The sequence below is a fragment of the Oncorhynchus nerka genome, linkage group LG26 (genome assembly GCF_034236695.1).
Source record: "Oncorhynchus nerka isolate Pitt River linkage group LG26, Oner_Uvic_2.0, whole genome shotgun sequence".
Lineage (NCBI taxonomy): Eukaryota > Metazoa > Chordata > Actinopteri > Salmoniformes > Salmonidae > Oncorhynchus > Oncorhynchus nerka.
Genome location: NC_088421.1, coordinates 10,558,007 through 10,579,403, shown reverse-complemented (window position 1 = coordinate 10,579,403; position 21,397 = coordinate 10,558,007). Strand labels below are relative to the sequence as shown.

At 43.5% G+C, this 21,397-nt stretch overlaps 1 protein-coding gene across 1 annotated transcript; it reads left to right on the top strand.

Moving 5' to 3' along the window:
• The first annotated feature begins 251 nt into the window (after window positions 1-251).
• Window positions 252-19,913, top strand: LOC115110253 (integrin beta-3-like). Its single transcript, XM_029635751.2, has 15 exons — window positions 252-406; window positions 2,346-2,431; window positions 2,754-2,958; window positions 3,076-3,328; window positions 3,560-3,722; window positions 4,026-4,187; window positions 4,273-4,368; window positions 4,467-4,556; window positions 7,445-7,579; window positions 7,716-8,145; window positions 15,152-15,374; window positions 15,548-15,648; window positions 17,953-18,069; window positions 18,572-18,738; window positions 18,879-19,913. Exons 1-15 carry the CDS (start codon window positions 340-342, stop codon window positions 18,945-18,947), a joined length of 2,364 nt encoding a protein of 787 aa, XP_029491611.1. The 5' UTR covers window positions 252-339; the 3' UTR covers window positions 18,948-19,913.
• Window positions 19,914-21,397: the final 1,484 nt, after the last annotated feature.

Genomic DNA, 21,397 nt, shown 5'->3' with positions numbered 1-21,397 from the left:
AATTTGAATGTCTTGAATCACACAGACGCTTGCTACCATTATAGCGACTGACACATCTGTGCCATTGACATGTGGAGAATAGGCCAAAGGCCTATTCTTAAATATAATGCACATCCATACTCTAGTCTATATATTATGTCGTACAGTTACGTTTCTATAAAGTAGCCTAAACGTGTATGTCAGAGCCTCTCTGAATCATAATCAGCATTGCATTTTGCAAGAATGAGGAAAAGCATTCTAATTGGTGGTCCACTGGTTTGAGAGCAGGCTACTAATACTACTGCAGAGGTGGAACAGGCAGAGAAAGTCGAGCAGTCAGTCCTAACCCGTCTCTCCAACATGGGAACTTTTTTTGACCGACTTTGGATATTTTCTGGTTTATTATTAGCTTCTTCTGAAGTTCTTGGTAAGTATTTTCTTTGTCATCCTATAATTTTTATGTAAAAAAAAATTCCTCTGCCATTATATAAGACGTGTTCTATTCTAGGGTGCGTATGCCGGCTGAATATTATATTTTGTTATATCGTATGTTTTTAATAAGTAATACGTTTTAAGTTCCAGGAAAACTCACAAAACTATAGTTTTTGACGATTTTATTTGTTAAAACAATAAACTGTATGGCACTGTTTTGCGCTACTGGAATGGAACATTGGGCATGTTGAGTCCTTAAAAGGGAGCGCTAATTCGCGAAACGTTGTGCCAGAGTGCGCTCATATTTGTACAGGCCACACCTTTGCATTTCCCATAGTATTTGTTTTGGCCTCCTGTTCTTATAGTAACAGTGCTATATAGACAAGCAATCACTTCAACATGCACAATAGCGAATAGCCTAATCATAATAATAATAATTATAATAATAATTATAATTATAATAATAATTATAAAAGACATCTAACACATAATTAAACCTCAATACGTCTAATAGACAAAGCGTACACATCTCATTGCATTGAATTTTTTAAAAATGAAATAGCATTTTCAATTGATATGACTGCAATCAGGTTTTAACTAACTGTTGCAAGACATAATGTGTCACATCCGCGACTTATTGAGCTGCGTCAACATGACACGTTTTAGCGTCATACTTTGATGGAAATTCCTGCAGTGTGTGCCTCTTCCTCTAGCATCAAATTGCCTGCATAACAGCTGTTTTACAGAACAATGTGCGTGACAGGACAGGCTTGGGTAGCAAGCAGTATGGTGTAACAGGGGAGGAGAGAAGTAGAGCCCGGGCCAGAGAGGAAGCAGAGGAGGAGGGACCAGCCGAGAGAGAAAAGAGAGTGTGTGGTAGAGAAACGGAACCGTCTGTGGCCCAACTAACGACTAAAGTAGTGAGAAAAGAGGAAGAATTGTAGTTTAAATGCAGAGTCAGTGTGGAGAAACGGTCATGAGAGACAATTACTTGGCAAGACTGCAAGTGGAATAACATTGTCAGAAACACTCAAAGCTAATAAAGAATCAATCTAAAAGTGTCCATACAGCAAATAGGCTATATGATCCCTTTCAAGTGTCCATACAGCAAATAGGCTATACGATTCCTTTCAAGTGTCCATACAGCAAATAGGCTATATGATTCCTTTCAAGTGTCCATACAGCAAATAGGCTATATGATTCCTTTCAAGTGTCCATACAGCAAATAGGCTATATGATTCCTTTCAAGTGTCCATACAGCAAATAGGCTATATGATTCCTTTCAAGTGTCCATACAGCAAATAGGCTATACGATTCCTTTCAAGTGTCCATACAGCAAATAGGCTATACGATTCCTTTCAAGTGTCCATACAGCAAATAGGCTATACGATTCCTTTCAAGTGTCCATACAGCAAATAGGCTATACGATTCCTTTCAAGTGTCCATACAGCAAATAGGCTATATGATTCCTTTCAAGTGTCCATACAGCAAATAGGCTATATGATTCCTTTCAAGTCCCATACAGCAAATAGGCTATACGATTCCTTTCAAGTGTCCATACAGCAAATAGGCTATATGATTCCTTTCAAGTGTCCATACAGCAAATAGGCTATATGATTCCTTTCAAGTGTCCATACAGCAAATAGGCTATATGATTCCTTTCAAGTCCCATACAGCAAATAGGCTATACGATTCCTTTCAAGTGTCCATACAGCAAATAGGCTATATGATTCCTTTCAAGTGTCCATACAGCAAATAGGCTATACGATTCCTTTCAAGTGTCCATACAGCAAATAGGCTATACGATTCCTTTCAAGTGTCCATACAGCAAATAGGCTATATGATTCCTTTCAAGTGTCCATATATGGCTTATTTGATTACCACTGCTGGACCCCCTACCTATTCACTCATGTTTATGTTGGTGTGTACTTCAGGCTCAAACATCTGCACATCTCGAGGGGTGAGCACCTGCAGACAGTGTTTGGCTATCCACCCTAGCTGTGCTTGGTGCTTTAAGGAAGTGAGTATATCCTCTGGGGGGACTATGTACAAAAAAGTGCTGTCATTTCTAAACGGTTCACTCTATATGGGTGAACATAACCTCAAATTAAAGCACTTTAACATCGTAGTCATTGCATAATTTCAAGTCCATAGTTCTGGAGTACAGAGCCAAAACGCCGTAAAAACGTGTCACTGTCCAAATACTGTATTCATCCACTGAGCCCCCCTTCCATTGTATTGCATTTAGATGCTCTTTTTAAATCGATCACTGTCCCTTTACTGGTTGTCTCATTGGGAAGTGTTGCTCTTACCAGTGTGTGTTGTTGTTTTCCTGGGTTCAGGAGTTTGGCCAAGGGGGCTCCAGTGTGTCCCGTTGTGATCTGAAGCAGAACCTGTTGGATGGGGGTTGTACGAAGGAGGAGCTAGAGTTCCCCTTCAGTACCCTCAGCGTGCAGAAAGACACGCCCCTCAGTGACAAGGCGTCGGGGGCGGCTGACGACGTCACCCAGATCAGACCCCAGAAACTCCGCCTCACTCTGAGACCAGGTACTCTAACACAGCATAGGCTTACATGCAACCACCCATATACTGTACACCAGGTTCACAACTCGTCTAAAGTACATTGAACAGAGGAATTGTTACATACTCCCGCTCTCTCCTCAGATGATGCCAGGCGTTTCACAGTGACAGTGAAGCAGGTGGAGGACTACCCAGTTGACCTGTACTATCTGATGGACCTCTCCTACTCCATGAAGGACGACTTGGCCCGCCTGCGCTCCCTGGGCAATCAGCTGGCTGCAGCCATGGGCCGCACCACCAGCAACCTGCGTATGGGCTTTGGGGCCTTTGTGGACAAGCCCCTGTCCCCATATATGTACACCTACCCTGAGGAAGCCGTCAGTAACCCTTGCCATGGGTGAGTGGGGGGTGGAGTGGACAGAGAGGTGGAGGAGGAGGGAGGGAGAGGAGGATGAGATTTTGCAGAGGAGAAGATTTGAAAAGGTTGATATTCTGTGTTGAAGCTCAAATTCCTTGAGGATTTGGCTTTGTTAATAGCTGTCAAATTGTGTCTAACAGCAATGTATTTCTTTCTCCACCTTTTTGTCAATTTGCCTGTTTTCGGCATGGCACGGGGTGTGAAGTGTAGGATCCAGACGCGGTGCCTGCCTCAGTTTGGCTACAAGCACGTGCTGTCTCTGACCAAGCAGGTGGAACGCTTCACAGAGGAGGTGGCGAAGCAGCAGGTGTCTCGTAACAGAGACTCTCCAGAGGGAGGCTTCGACGCGGTCATACAGGCAGTGGTGTGCAAGGTGATACGCACACACACACACGCATGTACGCACACACCTAGAGACATACAGGCACACACACACACGCATGTACGCACACACCTAGAGACATACAGGCACACACACACACGCATGTACGCACACACTTAGAGACATACAGGCACACACACACACACGCATGTACGCACACACCTAGAGACATACAGGCACACACACACACACACACACACCATCAGTGGTTTAGAAACAGCACACAAACTTGAATACATATTGTTTCTCCCCTCTCCTCTTCTTTCCCTCTTCTCTCCCTCCGTCTGTCACTAGGACAAGATAGGCTGGCGTGGGGATGCCTCCCACCTGTTGGTGTTCACTACCGACGCTACGACACACATAGCCCTGGACGGCCGGCTGGCTGGTCTAGTGCAGCCCAATGATGGACAGTGTCACATCGACAGAGACAACAACTATGACAAGTCGTCAACCCTGGTGAGTGTCAGGGAGTCTGTGTCGGAGTTCTATTCATCTGTTATCACAAGAGAAACGTAATGATAATGACGGTCTCCTCCTTCAGGACTACCCCTCTCTGGCTCTGATCACAGAGAAGATGTCGGAGAACAACATCAACCTCATTTTCGCTGTGACCAACAATGTGGTGCCCCTCTACCAGGTGAGTACACCTGACTGTTATCAGGGTCACCGTGGTTACTAGGTGTAGAGGGATATGGTACCTTATCTCTTATGTCCCCTTGGACCCTCTTTCCTCAGAACTACAGCCAGCTCATCCCTGGCACCACAGTTGGAACGCTGTCGGATGACTCTGGGAATGTGATCCAACTCATCCTGGATGCTTACGAGGTAAGAGAGAGCCGTATATATATTAGAGTTGGGTTTTGATTTGTATCATGCCCAGTCATGCCTACTTTAGCATTAACATGAGTTGGTAACACCTAGGGAGAATTGTCTTGCACTGAGAAACAGCTGCGCCGAGGGCACTCTATCCAGTCATAGCAGCAGAATCAACATACATTAACATACAGCCCGGCCGTTTACAGACAACAGGACTATCTATTAACATACAGTCTGGCCGTTTACAGACAACAGGACTACCCATTAACACACAGCCCGGCCATTTACAGACAACAGGACTATCTATTAACATACAGTCCGGCCATTTACAGACAACAGGACTATCTATTAACATACAGCCCGGCCATTTACAGACAACAGGACTACCCATTAACACACAGCCCGGCCATTTACAGACAACAGGACTATCTATTAACATACAGTCCGGCCATTTACAGACAACAGGACTACCCATTAACACACAGCCCGGCCATTTACAGACAACAGGACTATCTATTAACATACAGTCCGGCCGTTTACAGACAACAGGACTACCCATTAACACACAGCCCGGCCATTTACAGACAACAGGACTATCTATTAACATACAGTCCGGCCATTTACAGACAACAGGACTATCTATTAACATACAGCCCGGCCATTTACAGACAACAGGACTACCTATTAACATACAGTCCGGCCATTTACAGACAACAGGACTACCCATTAACACACAGCCCGGCCATTTACAGACAACAGGACTATCTATTAAACATACAGCCCGGCCATTTACAGACAACAGGACTAGCCATTAACATACAGCCCGGCTGTTTACAGACAACAGGACTAGCCATTAACATACAGCCCGGCCGTTTACAGACAACAGGACTAGCCATTAACATACAGTCCGGCTGTTTACAGACAACAGGACTACCCATTAACATACAGCCCGGCTGTTTACAGACAACAGGACTAGCCATTAACATACAGCCCGGCTGTTTACAGACAACAGGACTAGCCATTAACATACAGTCCGGCTGTTTACAGACAACAGGACTATCTATTAACATACAGCCCGGCCGTTTACAGACAACAGGACTATCTATTAACATACAGCCCGGCTGTTTACAGACAACAGGACTAGCCATTAACATACAGCCCGGCCGTTTACAGACAACAGGACTATCTATTAACATACAGCCCGGCTGTTTACAGACAACAGGACTAGCCATTAACATACAGCCCGGCCGTTTACAGACAACAGGACTATCTATTAACATACAGCCCGGCTGTTTACAGACAACAGGACTAGCCATTAACATACAGCCCGGCTGTTTACAGACAACAGGACTAGCCATTAACATACAGCCCGGCTGTTTACAGACAACAGGACTAGCCATTAACATACAGTCCGGCTGTTTACAGACAACAGGACTAGCCATTAACATACAGCCCGGCTGTTTACAGACAACAGGACTACCCATTAACATACAGCCCGGCTGTTTACAGACAACAGGACTAGCCATTAACATGCAGCCCGGCCGTTTACAGACAACAGGACTACCCATTAACATACAGCCCGGCCGTTTACAGACAACAGGACTAGCCATTAACATGCAGCGCCTCGGACATGTTTACACATGAGACAACAGAGCATAGACATCGTAGCCAATGTTAATGTTGAAAGAACAGGAGCTAACATTAACATCATGAACACAACTGTCATAGAAAAAAACACTGATCCTCTAGAAAGCAGGAACTACTTTGAGCTCGTCATGCTGCGTCATCAAATCAAATCATAAATAAAATGTATTTATATAGCCCTTCGTACATCATCTGATATCTCAAAGTGCTGTACAGAAACCCAGCCTAAAACCCCAAACAGCAAGCAATGCAGGTGTAGAAGCACGGTGGCTAGGAAAAACTCCCTAGAAAGGCCAAAACCTAGGAAGAAACCTAGAGAGGAACCAGGCTATGTGGGGTGGCCAGTCCTCTTCTGGCTGTGCCGGGTGGAGATTATAACAGAACATGGCCAAAATGTTCAAATGTTCATAAATGACCAGCATGGTTGTATAATAATAAGGCAGAACAGTTGAAACTGGAGTAGCAGCACGGTCAGGTGGACTGGGGACAGCAAGGAGTCATCATGTCAGGTAGTCCTGGGGCATGGTCCTAGGGCTCAGGTCCTCAGCAGCACGGCCAGGTGGACTGGGGACAGCAAGGAGTCAAAGGTAGTCCTGGGGCATGGTCCTAGGGCTCAGGTCCTCCGAGAGAGAGAAAGAAATAGAGAAGGAGAGAATTAGAGAACGCACACTTAGATTCAGACAGGACACCGAATAGGACAGGAGAAGTACTCCAGATATAACAAACTGACCCTAGCCCTCCGACACATAAACTACTGCAGCATAAATACTGGAGGCTGAGACAGGAGGGGTCAGGAGACACTGTGGCCCCATCCGAGGACACCCCCGGACAGGGCCAAACAGGAAGGATATAACCCCACCCACTTTGCCAAAGCACAGCCCCCACACCACTAGAGGGAGCATATGCGGTTGCGAAGTCATTTGTCTCGTACATTGGCTGTTTGAGATATTTCAAAGAGAACGCACAACATTAGCAAACATGGAGCTCCCACTTCAAACTCTCATTGCTTCTAGCATTTCTTAATGAGGATGTAGAAAAGCGAGGCTAAAGGAGTGAGCTCAGCTCCCCTTTATTTCTCAAACAGTCTATTTGACTTCCCACGAGCCAATGTGTGACAGATAGAACACTGTATATACACACTGTATCCATTTCCACAGAGACTAAGAGTAGAGGTTTTCTGAATCGTTTATGTTTCTGATTGAGTTCATTCTGTCCTCTGACCTCTGCCCATTGACCCTTGACCTGTGGAGTAGAGGATCCGTTCCAAGGTGGAGCTGGAGTTGCTGGGTGTTCCAGAGGAGCTGGCTCTGTCCTTCAATGCCACCTGCCTCAACGGAGAGCTCATCCAGGGACTCAAGTCCTGCTCCGGACTTAAGATCGGAGACACAGTCAGTACCTGTACCACTCACCATCTGGATGATAAATGGTGGCCTAGTGTCAGATCTTAGGTATAGGAATTAATGCTCTGTTCTTACTGCACAGTTCAAATGTAACCTGCTGTATCACACACACCTTTCCCCCCAGGTGTCGTTCAGTGTGGAGGCCAGGTTACACGGCTGCCCTAAGGAGAAGAACCGTACCTTCACCATTAAACCTGTGGGCTTCAAGGACGCCCTGGAGGTTACGGTCCACTTCGCCTGCGGGTGTGACTGTGAGGCCACAGCCCAGCCCGAGAGCCCTCTCTGTAACCAGGGAAATGGGACCTACGAGTGTGGTGTGTGCCAGTGTCACCCGGGGCGCCTGGGAGACCGCTGTGAGTGTGCTGACGGGGACTACAGGCCTTCAGACCAGGGCAACTGCAGCCCCAAAGCTGAAGACGCCATCTGCAGTGGGAGGGGCAACTGTGTGTGTGGCCAGTGCTCCTGCCACACTAGTGGCTTTGGAAAAGTGTGGGGCAAGTACTGCGAGTGTGACGACTTCAACTGCCTGCGCTTCAAAGGAGAGATCTGCTCAGGTGAGTGGATAGATACACTGTTGTGTCTGTCAAGGAGATGTTGGTTTCTTTTACTACATGTTCTTTTCTGCTTTACTCATCAACACAAGTCGACAAGTTGTTTTTGTAACATTTATTCTCTCTGTTTGCTTTAGGGTTAGGGGTTTTGGCAGGCTTATGGTTTTAGCAGGAAAGAGGAGATGTCCATTTCCTTAGAACATGTCCACAATGCCTCAGTTGACCTTTACCCAGACCTCTCTCTCTCTCTCTACTGTTAAGGATGGGACCCTTTTTTCAATGTTCGCCTAAAATGACATACCCCAATCTAACTGCCTGTAGCTCAGGACATGCATATTCTTGATACCATTTGAAAGGAAAAACTTTGACGTTTGTGGAAATGTGAACTTAATGTCGGAGAATATAAACATTAGATCTGGTAAAGGATAACACAAACCAAAAAAACTATGCGTTTTCTATTTTCTTGTTTGTTCCATCAACTCCACAAGAAGTTATTCAGATGATTAAAATCAAAACCACGTCTTCTTCCATGATCATTTTAGCGGAGTAAACAAGCTCACGGAGCTCACTGATTCCATCAATCTTCTAACCACTCTTGGGAATGAAGTATGAGATGTCATCCGTAATCATCTCTCCCTACTGCACGCCTGCACAGCGCACACGTTGCTCAATCAAAGTAACAACATTTTAATAGGTCCCGTCATTGGATAATTCAATGTGGCTGCATAGCAGATGAGTCACGGTGCTGTTGCTACATTTATATGTGTGTTGGCTATAACTCTGTGCTTTAACCACAACCGCTCCCTTAGGGATGGACTGAGCTTTATTAGACAACCAGGACTTTGCTTATGGTAACAGAGGTTAAGGTCCGATCGGCCAGTCGCTGTTGTACTCACTGAAAGAATGACAGGCACTGGATACCCGTAGAGAAGTTATATCTGTAACTTTTGATGTTTCCGGGGGAAAGAGCTACGCAGTCTGTCATAGTCTTTTTTTTACTGAAAATACACTGTTTGAGTCCCTCTAGAAGACATCCTTTGTTGTCAAATAGATGGTTCCCATTAGTTCCCAGTGTAGCCCTGAGTCTGTCGTCCTAGGAATGAGGATGTTCCCATGGTCAACCGCTTCAATTGTTTTCACGTTGTCCAGACTTTTCCTCATCCCTCTCTCTCCTCACCCAGCCATAGCATGCCTCCACATGGATTTACACGGGAAGGCAGGGGGGTGGGGTCTGAGTCGCGTGAGACAGCATCTCTTAACCCAAACAGTCTGGCCCTTTGGGAAGGCATCATAGAAAGGGCCCCTGGGCTGAAAAAGAGTGCTATCATGTGCACCGGAATTGTATTTATTTATTCAACGTACGTAAGGCAACCAGCTGCAATAGGATTGTGAGTTTGCTCAACAGAACAGCATTAAAGTTGATACAATGTATAATTGTAAGGCAACCAACTGCAATAGGATTGTGCATTTGCTCAATATTTGGGCATATTTTGCTGAACCAACATATGTTCTATTCTACTTTATTTGTATATTTCCCAGTGTAAAATGAAACTCTTCATGACAGTATATTACATACAGTGCCAGTCACAAGTTTGGACACACCTACTCATTCAAGGGTTTTTCTAGATTTCTTTACCATTTTCTACATTGTAGAATAATAGTGAAGACATCAAAACTATGAAATAACACATGGAATTATATAGTAACCAAAAAAGTGTTAAACAAATCAAAATATAATTTATATTTGAGATTCTTCAATGAAGCCTCCAATGTCAGCTTTGCACAATCTTGACATTCTCTCAACCAGCTTCACCTGGAATGCTTTTCCAACATTCTTGAAGGAGTTCCCACATATGCTGAGCACTTGTTGGCTGCTTTTCCTTCACTCTGCCATCCAAATCATCCCAAACCATCTCAGTTGGGTTCAGGTCGGGTGATTCTGGAGTCCAGGTCATCTGATGCAGCACTCCATCACTCTCCTTCTTGGTCCAATAGACCTTACACATCCTGGAGGTGTGTTGGGTCCTTGTCCTGTTGAAAAACAAATGATAGTTCCACTAAGCTCAAACCAGATGGGATGAGGTATCACCGCAGAATACTGTGGTAGCCAGGCTGGTTAAGTGTGCTTTGAATTCTAAATAAATCACAGTGTCACCAGCAAAGCACCCCCCACACCATCACATTCTCCTCCATGCTTCACGGTGTGGAGATAATCCGTTCGCCTACTCTGCGTCTCACAAAGAGAAGGCGGTTGGAATAAAAAATCTCACATTTTGACTCATCAGACCAAAGGACAGATTTCCACCAGTCTAATGTCCATTGCTCGTGTTTATTGGCCCAAGCAAGTCTCTTCTTCTTATTGATGTCCTTTACTAGTGGTTTCTTTGCAGCAATTCGACCACAAAGGCCTGATTCACGCAGTCTCTTCTGAACAGTTGATGTTGAGATGTGTCTGTTACTTGAGCTCTGTGAAGCATTTATTTGGACAGCAATTTCTGAGGCTGGTAACACTAATGAACTTACCCTCTGCAGCAGAGGTAACTTTGGGTCTTCCTTTCCTGTGGCTGTCCTCATGACAATCCTAGAACAACCAGTTTCATCATAGCGCTTGATAGGTTTTGCGACTGCACTTGAAGAAACTTTCAAAGTTCTTGAAATGTTCCGTATTGACTGACCTTCATGTCCTAAAGTAATGATGGACTGTCATTTCTCTTTGCTTATTTGAGCTGTTCTTGCCATAATATGGACTTGGTCTTTTACCAAATAGGGCTATCTTCTGTATACCACCCCTACCTTGTCACAACACAACTGATTGGCTCAAACTCATGGTTGAAAGAATGCCAAGTGTGTGCAAAGCTGTCATCAAGTCAAAGGGGTGAAGAATCTTTGAAGAATCTCAAATATAAAATATATTTTGATTTATTTAACACTTTTTTTGGTTACTACATGATTCCATAGTATTTCATAGTTTTGATGTCTTCACTGTTATTCTACAACGTAGAAAATAGTAAAAATAAAGAAAAGCCTTGAATGAGTAGGTGTGTCCAAACTGTTTTTTTAAACCCCCTTTTTCTCCGCAATTTCATAGTATCCAGTTGTTAGTAGTTACTGTCTTGTCTCATCGCTACAACTCCCGTACGGGCTCGGGAGAGACGAAGGTCGAGAGCTATGCGTCCTCTGAAACACAACCCAACAAAGCCGCACTGCTTCTTAACACAGCGCGCATCCAACCCGGAAGCCAGCCGCACCAATGTGTCGGAGGAAGCACCGTACACCTAGCGACCTGGTGAGCGTGCACTGCACCCGGCCCGCCACAGGAGTCGCTTGTGCGCGATGAGACAAGGATATTCCTACCGGCCAAACCCTCCCTAACCCGGACGACGCTAGGCCAATTGTGCATCACCCCCATGGACCTCCCGGTGGCGGCCAGCTGCGACAGAGCCACCCGGGAGGCCCTGTGTCCAAAATTTTTGTGGTACTGTATATCATCAGGCCTTTCTTTTAGGGGCAGTGGTCTGAAACTGCTGGTTTACAGGCCACATCAAGCCTGCAAGTCACATTATGATGTGTAATTCCTTTTGGAATCCACCCAGAGTGAGGATATCCAACAATTAGAACTTTTAATCACCCACAACCTGCATTGAGAATGACTGACAGGGTAGGTGAAATAAGTTATTGAAACTACCTAAATCATAAACTGCAACAGCCACCACAGTAACTGGTGCAAAAAGTCCAACTACTAACAGATTGGATTAGTTTTGGATTTTTTATTTTATTTTTTATGTTTGTGTAGCATAAGATTAATCAACTAATCAATGTACATGCAAAAACACAGGTATTGAAACAAACAATTCTGAAAATCAACCAGCAATAGAGCATGCTGGGAAATATGATAATGATGGGTGTAGTTTTGAGCAAACATATTTGTAATTTTACTCCAAAGGCCAACATGACTTTGTAATTCGTCTCAACAAGTTCATATACATTCAGCTCAATGTGAGCAAAGTCTGTTGAATGAAAAAAACGTCACACATTAGCTACATTTATTTTCCTTCAATTCATAGATTAATGCTGATTAAGCAATTGGTTAAATTAACTTTTTTACAGTGTGTGCTATGTGTGAAATGCTATGTATGGTGGTTAGGGTGAAGTCAGGACTTGGGAATGTGACATATTTGGTTAAAACAGTCATTTATGTCTTAACTCAGCATTAGCTATGGTTTTGTCAGTGGAAAAGATGTTATTTGTGGGATTGTGGTCTTAGTCATTGAGCTCTACTCTATTATGAAGCGTCTAGGGTTGGAATGATTGACACAGAAATGCAACCGTCCAGAACTCCATATTTAGTGAGTAGAGCCGGTGGAGCACGCTGAAGGAGACTCAACTTTGTCAGCCTGTGTCTCTGGAGTCTGGTTGGCATGATGTCATTACTGTGTGAACAACAGTAAAGTATCAGAGTCCCTGGGTTCCAGCTCAATCTGGGTCTCCCCCAAGGCCCACCCCGTCCTCCTAACCCCAGGCCCTCCCACATCCCCCTGTTGGTGTGTATTCTCCCTCTGCTCTGGAGCAGGAGTCAGCAAGCCCATCCACAGGGCACACAAACAGGCAAGAGAGAACAGGAAAGTTAGCATTCCTCTGGCATGCTACCCTCTCTCTTTCTATCCTTATCTCCTCCTCCTCTATCTCCCTCTTTTAAAGTTCACATCCATCACCAATGCTCCCACTCATCTCCTCTCTTTTTGTATTATTCTCTCATCGTTGTGTTTACAGTTCTCTCTCTCTATGTCTATGACTCCCTCCACCTCTTCGCTCTCATTCTCTCTGTCCTCCTTCCTGGACTCCATGTTTATGTGTCTCTGTAGTTCATGTTTACGACTTGATAAATTAGAGGATTAGAGTGCTGTCTCAGACTGAGGCAGATTATTTAGAAATGCATGCCAAATGGCACCCTGTTCCCTATATAGTGCACTACTTTTGACCAGGACCCATAGGGCTCAAATCAAAAGTAGTGCACTATGTAGGGAATAGGGTGCCATTTGGAATGCATACCCTGGAAACTCCTAATTTCTCTGACTCGACCATACAACAAGTACAGTAGAGAGAACAAGGCACAACCATGAACTCAGTGTACGGATGAGGTAAAGTTTAAGGAGCATTTGCCAAACACAAGAACGTTATTAAGAGAGGAAAACCAGGACTTTCTTTACTATGTACTGATTGTGTCACAACAACATTCAATTGAGTTCATGCTCTATTTGTGGGATACATACTGTAAAACATTAACCAGCTCAACTCAGACAGCTTATGTGCCTGAAAGACAGTAAATCAACCTTTTATAACTATAGCTGCCTCTTTCAATACAGACAGACAGACAGACAGACAGGACACACACACTTATCTCATAGTGATGACAGAGTCAGATAGGGCGTGGGAACTGGGGAATTCAGCTGAAGGAGGTGGTTTAACCTGAAAACAACTATTCCGATGTCTCTGAGTGCCTGTTTATACAGTTTACAGACCTCTGTTTAGTTTCCATCGGTCACTCTAACCCAGCTGAGCTCTGAGACAGTGACTCAGTTTGTCTCTGCTCTTCGTCATTCATTGCCCAGCCCTGTTGCATTAACCTTCATCCTGTGAGAAACAGCCAGTTGCTCTAGTATGTCTGTCCGAGGGCAATCAAACAATCATTTCTCAACTTTGCTGGCTGGGCTGAGAAATATTGTGGAGGCTTCAGGGAGTGGTCGTTACAGCCAGGGATTGTCCCAGTTTTGGGAGGGGAAGAGTGGGATGGATTACCAGTTTGCTTCCTGCCATTGTCTGCACTGTCTGGTCATGAATTGATGACTTCATGTCTTGGAAATTATGATTTAATATGGACTCATCACACGTGTGTCTGCCTGCCATGCTCTCAATGCACTCATTAATACTCATTGATACATAGACAAACACATGCAGAATTGCTGACAATTATACTGAACAAAAATAGAAACACAACATGCAACAATTTCAAAGATTTGACTGAGTTACAGTTCATAGAAGGAAATCAGTCAATTCAAATGAATTCATTAGGCCCTAATCTATGGATTTCACATGACTGGGAATACAGATATACATCTGTTGGTCACAGATAACTTTAAAAAAAAATGAGCCTCACAATGGGCCTCGGGATCTCGTCACGTTATTTCTGTGCATTAAAATTGGTATTGATAAAATGCAATTGTGTTTGTTGTCAGTAGTTTATGCCAGCCCATAACATAATCCCATCGTCACAACGTTGACATCAGCAAACCGTTCGCCCACACGACGTCATACATGTAGTCTGCGGCTGGACGTACTGCCAAATTCTCTAAAACGGCATTGGAGACGGCTTATGGTAGAGAAATGAACGTTAAATGATCTGGCAACACCTCTGTTGGACATTCCTATTGTAAGCATGCCAATTGCACGCCCCCTCAAAACTTGAAATATCCGTGGCATTGTGTTGTGTGAAAAACTGCACATTTTAGAGTGGTCTTTTATTGACCCGAGCACAAGGTACACCTGTGTAATCATCATGCTGTTTAATCAGCTTCTTGATATGCCACACCTGTCAGGTGGATTGATTATCTTGGAAAATGAGAAATACTCACTTACAGGGATGTTAACAAATTTGTGCACAACATTTGAGAGAAATAAGCTTTGTGCGCGTATGGAACATTTCTGGGATCTTTTATTTCAGCTCATGAAACATGAGACCAACACTTTACATGTTGCGTTTATATTGTTGTTCAGTATAGATATGATCTGGCAAAAACACACACACAAACCACTCACATACACATTGCTTTGAAATTCAAAACATTCTAGGCCAGGGTTGTAATTGCACTCATGGGTTTGTCCAGTACTGATAACGTGATGTATAAGAGATATATCAACCTAATGTACAAAAGATACGTTATTAGTGTCTCTAAGTTAGACATAAAATGTCCATTAAAAAATGGCCCATCCTCAATCTCTGTGTCTCTGCCAGGCCATGGGAAATGTGACTGTGGCTTCTGCAAGTGTGGCTCTGACTGGATGGGGGAGAACTGTAACTGCACAACCCGGACAGACACCTGCATGTCCAGTATGGGCCTGCTGTGCAGCGGCCGGGGCCAGTGTGTGTGTGGGGCCTGTGAGTGCACCCAGCCAGGGGCCTACGGGGCCACATGTGAGAGGTGTCCAACCTGCCCTGATGCCTGCAGCATCAAGAAGTGAGTAAATACTGTACAAGGGGCAGTATAACTGCCTACACACAGATACTGTATAAGCACATGATGATGAAATGGTGATGCAATAAGGAAGAGGAGGAAAAGCAGGATGATTACGATTAAGAAGTTGGTGATGATGATGATGATGATGCATTAACATTGTGTTGTATCTGCAGGGAATGTGTTGAATGTAAGCACTTCAAGAGAGGCCGTCTCTTTGAGGAGAAAAGCTGTGCCCGAATCTGCAGGGATGAAATTCAGAAGGTGGAAGAACTAGGTAAGAATTGTTAATAAACAATGCTCCATTAATGTGTGTTCAACATGCTCTCCACGCAACAGATTGCATTATTTATAGTGCATGATGTTCTCACATATTCCATCATATGAGCAGCAGGAAGCCTACTGGGTAAGAGCACTGGGCCAGTACCTGAAAGGTTGCTGATTTGAATCACTGACTATGTGAAATATTTGTCAATTGTCCCCTTTTTATTTATTTTACCTTTATTTAACTAGGCAAGTCAGTTAAGAACAAATTCTTATTTTCATTGATGGCCTAGGAACAGTGGGTTAGGGGCAGAACAACAGATTTGTACCTTGTCAGCTCGGGGGTTTGAACTTGCAACCTTCCGGTTACTAGTCCAATGCTCTAACCACTAGGCTACCCTGCCACCCCATCTCATATTTTTTTATTTAACTAGGCAAGTCAGTTAAAAAATGTATACCTCCACGAGTCTGGTTCATCCTTTGGAGCAATTTCCAAACGCCTGAAGGTACCACGTTCATCTGTACAAACAATGGTACCCAAGTATAAACACCATGGGACCACGCAGCCGTCATACTGCTCAGGAAGGAGACGCGTTCTGTCTCCTAGAGATGAACGTACTTTGGTGCGAAAAGTGCAACTCAATCCCAGAACAACAGCAAAGGACCTTGTGAAGATGCTGGAGGAAACAGGTACAAAAGTATCTATATCCACAGTAAAACGAGTCCTATATTGACATAACCTGAAAGGACGCTTAGCAAGAAAGAAGCCACTGCTCCAAAACCGCCATAAAGAAAGTCAGACAACGGTTTGCAACTACACATGGGGACAAAGATCGTACCTTTTTGAGAAATGTCCTCTGGTCTGATGAAACAAAAAATTGGACTGTTTGGCCATAATGACCATCGTTATGTTTGGAGGAAAAGGGGGAGGCTTGCAAGCCGAAGAACACAATTCCAAACGTGGCAGCATCATGTTGTGGGGGTGCTTTGCTGCAGGAGGAACTGGTGCACTTCACAAAATAGATGGCATCATGAGGGATATTTTGTGGATATATTGAAGCAACATCTCAAGACATCCGTCAAGAAGTTAAAGCTTGGTCGCAAATGAGTCTTCCAAATGGACAATGACCCCAAGCATACTTCCAAAGTTTTAAAAAATGGCTTAAGGACAACAATTTCAAGGTATTGGTGGCCACAAAGCCCTGACCTCAATTCTATAGAAAATGTGTGGGCAGAACGTAAAAAGCATGTGCGAGCAAGGAGGCCTACAAACCTGACTCAGTTACACCAGCTCTGTCAGGAGGAATGGGCTAAAATTCACCCAACTTATTGTGGGACGCTTGTGGAAGACTATGCAAAACATTTGACTCGATTTAAACAATTTAAAGGCAATGCTACCAAACACTAATTAAGTGTATGTAAACTTCTGACCCACTGGGAATGAGATGAAAGAAATAAAAGCTGAAATAATTCTCTCTACTATTATTCTGACATTTCACATTCTTAAAATAAAGTGGTGATCCTAACTGACCTAAGACATGAAATGTTTACTAGGATTATATGTCAGGAATTGTGAAAAACTGAGGTTAAATATATTTGGCTAAGATGTATGTAAACTTCCGACTTCAACTGTAGCGCCAGACTACAGGTTTGTGATGTGAAGTCAAAACGGTGTGCTAACAACCCACATTGAGGCCCTAATTTCTCTACAGTATCAGAGCCTGTTCTTCCTGAGAAAACGCTGCAGTTTCAGGGTGGATATGACGCTGATGATCATTCATTGATTCCATTTTAACATTCAATATGATCTGCTGGCTTGGTCATCTTAACCTAAAGAGTCAGAACATGCTGGGTAACATTGTGAAACCAGGTAGCAGGATCATCTGACGTGTCTCACCAGTAACAGACATGAATCATACGCCAGGAGCCATCCATTCTGAGAGTCCTGGCATCCCACGTTTGATGCATTTTTGTATACTTCCCTTAGAGTGCAGACACAGGCCTCCTAGGTTTAAAATGAAGAGCTCAAAAGTCTCCTTCATCCCTGCTGCTATTAGCTTTCTCAATATGCGGTAGGACTGTTCTGTTTTGGTACGGACTGGTTTATTCATGTCTGGTTCCTTATCCACTAATTCCTGTGGACACTACTGTTTATATTGTGTTTGTTCGTCTATATATGTAATGTTGTGTGTCCATAGATTTTACTACGTGCTGCAAAATAAACATTATTAACCTCCAGCTCCTCATCTTGTCTCTCTCTCTCGCTCCTTATCCTCCACTTGGATCGAACCCCCTATAACCCTCTCTTTCATCCCAGTCTTCTATGAGAAGAATGCTGTGAACTGCACCTATAAGGATGAGAATGACTGTGTAGAGCACTTCCAGTACTACGAGGATGCCAGTGGAAAGTCCATCCTATATGTCATGGAGCCTGGTGAGTGTGTCCATCGGTGTGTGAATGGGTCTGTGCTCATATGTGTGTTTGACAGGGTCTGGATGAGAGTGAATTCCTTTAGTATTCTAGAGAATAGTTATGTGTGTAGAAATAATGTGCATTACTACTGATGCCTGGGAGCTGTAGGAGGAGTCCATTTTTCTCCCTAACTACGAATAGTTTGTTTCTTGGTTCCAAGTCAGTCTTTATCTGTGTGGCTGGCAGGCACCACTAGAGTAGAGCAGGTACAGAGAGGGCAGTCTGGTTCTCTAAAGCTCATAATAGCACTCAACCCTGCCACCCCTGGTAGTCTTCTCCCCTCTGACACGCACCCAAGAGGAACAAAAACAACTCCAATGCCAGAGCGAGGTGCATTAACGCTAGTCCCCTATTGCCGACACAAATATCATCCACCCAAACTCTCCCCCCCTCTTTTTCATCCCCCTCAATCTCTTTTCCCTGCTCAATCCTCTCTTCTCCTATTTTCTTCTCTCTCTTTCAGACTGCCCTAAAGGGCCTGATATCCTGGTGGTTCTCATGGCGGTGGCAGGGGCCATCTTGTTTCTGGGTCTGGCTGGCCTGCTCATCTGGAAGCTGCTGGTCACCGTTCATGATCGCCGAGAGTTCGCCAAGTTTGAGGAGGAGAGGGCTAAGGCCAAATGGGATACGGTGAGTCCGACTATGCTTTTGATACAAAGCTGCCATCTGATGGAGAAAATATGAATGGCAAGAATATTTATCCATGTCAAGATGACATGTGTGATTGGATGTTTGATATATTTGTCCTCTATTTGTTTCCATTTTTTCAGGCTAACAACCCCTTGTACAAAGGAGCCACCACCACTTTCACCAATGTGACCTACCGTGGGAACTCTTGAGGGACTCTTGACCAATCACAATCAGCAAAACTCAGGGGTCTATGAGAGATGCAATGTAGTGACACAGAGGGGGTTGGTGAGGTGGATCCTCTCCACTGTCATGTGATGAAGTGTGCTGACTCTAATGTCAATGAAATACATTTGTTGACATTGTATTGTAGTGATGGTATTGTACATATCATGTAAAAAACAAATAATTAAAACTGCCGTATCCAACATTTCAATGTCAGTCCAAATTATGGCAAGGCCTCCAGGAACCCTATTTCACCCACGAGGTGTGACGTCATTCCCGTAATAAGACCTAGTATAGTTCAGCGACCCCAAACCTACCTTTGGAGAGAAAGATTGTTATGCTCTGTTATTGTTTCAAATTTGGTTTATGAAATTGCACTGGACACACCACAGCCCACTTGTCCACAGGCCTCTTTTACAAACAACCTGGTTGTAGTATATTATTATGGAGCCCAGCTGCTTACTACTACTGCCACGGTTTACTTGTGTTATGACACTGAACTCAGGTATTCACACTGTATTACATAAAAGTAAAGTCCAATACCTGTAATAAACAGACACATGGGATATCATGAGTTTTAGTTAATGGTGCCCAATGTATGTTGTATGTTAATGGCCACTAATGAACAGCTATGGCAATCTGCTCTAGCATGTGTACAGTACAGTATGCATTTTTGCTTTGGTATCAAACTTGGGAGTGATGGACAACAATGAACTGTTTGTAGCCAAGTTTGACAGTTGTTAGAATGTGGCTAGACAAACAGAAGAAGTTTGTGGTCCCTTTTATAAATCACATTTTTTTTTATATAAAAGAAAGCATTTCTGGGACATTGGTTGTTCTGTCATTTGCTTTATTGCATAAAATACGTAAATGTTACATTTAATGTGTTTTGGGAATGAGTGGCTTTTGATTGGTTTTACTATGTTGATTAAAAAATTTAAATCCCTCATCCATTTTTCTGTCTTTTTTTTTTAGCAATTTCACTCTGCTAAAATATATTTGAGAAAAAATGATCTGTTTTTGTGTTTTCCTTTTATATATATAACATTATGTTTGTAATTGAATGAGTATCAACAACACATCGTGCAAACCAGTACAAACCCGATTCGCCATGGAGAAAGATACGGAGATTTATGCGCATGTGCAGGATATTTTTTTAACCAAGATGCTGTCAACTCCGCTGCTGCTCAGTGCTTCGTTGCCGCTTCACCCACCCGTAACATGAGCATCTCGTCATTATATACACATCTCTGGTTTCAGCCACTTGCAAATTAAAAAGTTATGTTGGCAGGTGCACAGTGCACTGCTAAGATGCTCACTAACCCATTAAGCACATTGGTGTTTTGCGAAAAGTATATAATCACCCCTGTCTAAATAAAATAATTCTAAAAACTTTACCAGAGAGCTTGACTTAGCTATAGAATATCATTGGCTTTTTATTTGTGTGTGGATTGTTTATAGTTGTGGATTGTTTCAAGCCTATGCCTATTTCGGAAGACGGCAGTGCGTGTGGCAATAGGCCTAGCTTATTATTGAGTTGCAGCTGTTGGTAAAAAAGCATTTCAAATGTGTGGAGATAATGTGTCTCGACTATAATTTAAAATGTTGAGACAAGAAGATGGGAATGCATGCTCTCTCCAGAACGTGCTCCACTGTCACCTGCCAATTCTTGCACATTCATTGTTTCATTGTGTGAATTGCTTGCCCTTTGTTCATTTTGATAAATTCCCCATTACATGTGTAACTAGCAGGCCTAGTAAATGTACAGGCAATTCCCATCATTTAGTTACATTCATTTCTATGATTCATTTCTGGCACTGTACACCTCAGGTTATTTGGCTCTAGGATTCCCACAAGCCTCACAATACTTGTCTGAAGGTACCCCAGACACTTTAAAACAAACTTTGTTTAGATTTTTTTCACTATCTCTTTTTCCCATGTAGGAATCTGTTATTCAATGCGTTTCAACGGGCCAATAGCAATAGCAGAGGCCAAATTCAATGTTTCATCAAATCATTAAAAACATTTTTCATCTTTGATACCTAAAGAGGTCCTAAAATTCCAAATCAAATAGCTAAATTATCATTGGTATGACCATTTTAAAACAATTCCATATGTTAGCTTAGTAGAGCGACATCCCAAGGATTTCCAGAGGAGCAGGTGCAAAGTCTTATTTTTATCTAAAGTATTGGGTTGGCGGATCGCATCCATCGTTTAGGCGCATACATCACCACCTACTGTACTGGTGTGTGAGGCCATTCACGGCCTACATACATTTGATAGAGTACTACAATATTGGGAAACAGGAAAATTACCCTGCCAACTATTAGCCCTCTGTAAAAAAAAACACTACCCAATTCCACTATTTAACCCTGTCTAATCTACTGAGCAACGGTCTGAGAGAACAGAACACTACCACTCAACACCACCTGCAACA

Excerpts from the sequence above, each read along its gene's own strand:
- LOC115110253 (XM_029635751.2), top strand. The coding sequence starts at position 340 with ATGGGAACTTTTTTTGACCGACTTTGGATATTTTCTGGTTTATTATTA. Across the intron at positions 3,329-3,559 it reads GTCAGTAACCCTTGCCATGG|GATCCAGACGCGGTGCCTGC; the intron begins GTGAGTGGGGGG and ends TGTGAAGTGTAG. Across the intron at positions 8,146-15,151 it reads CAAAGGAGAGATCTGCTCAG|GCCATGGGAAATGTGACTGT; the intron begins GTGAGTGGATAG and ends TGTCTCTGCCAG.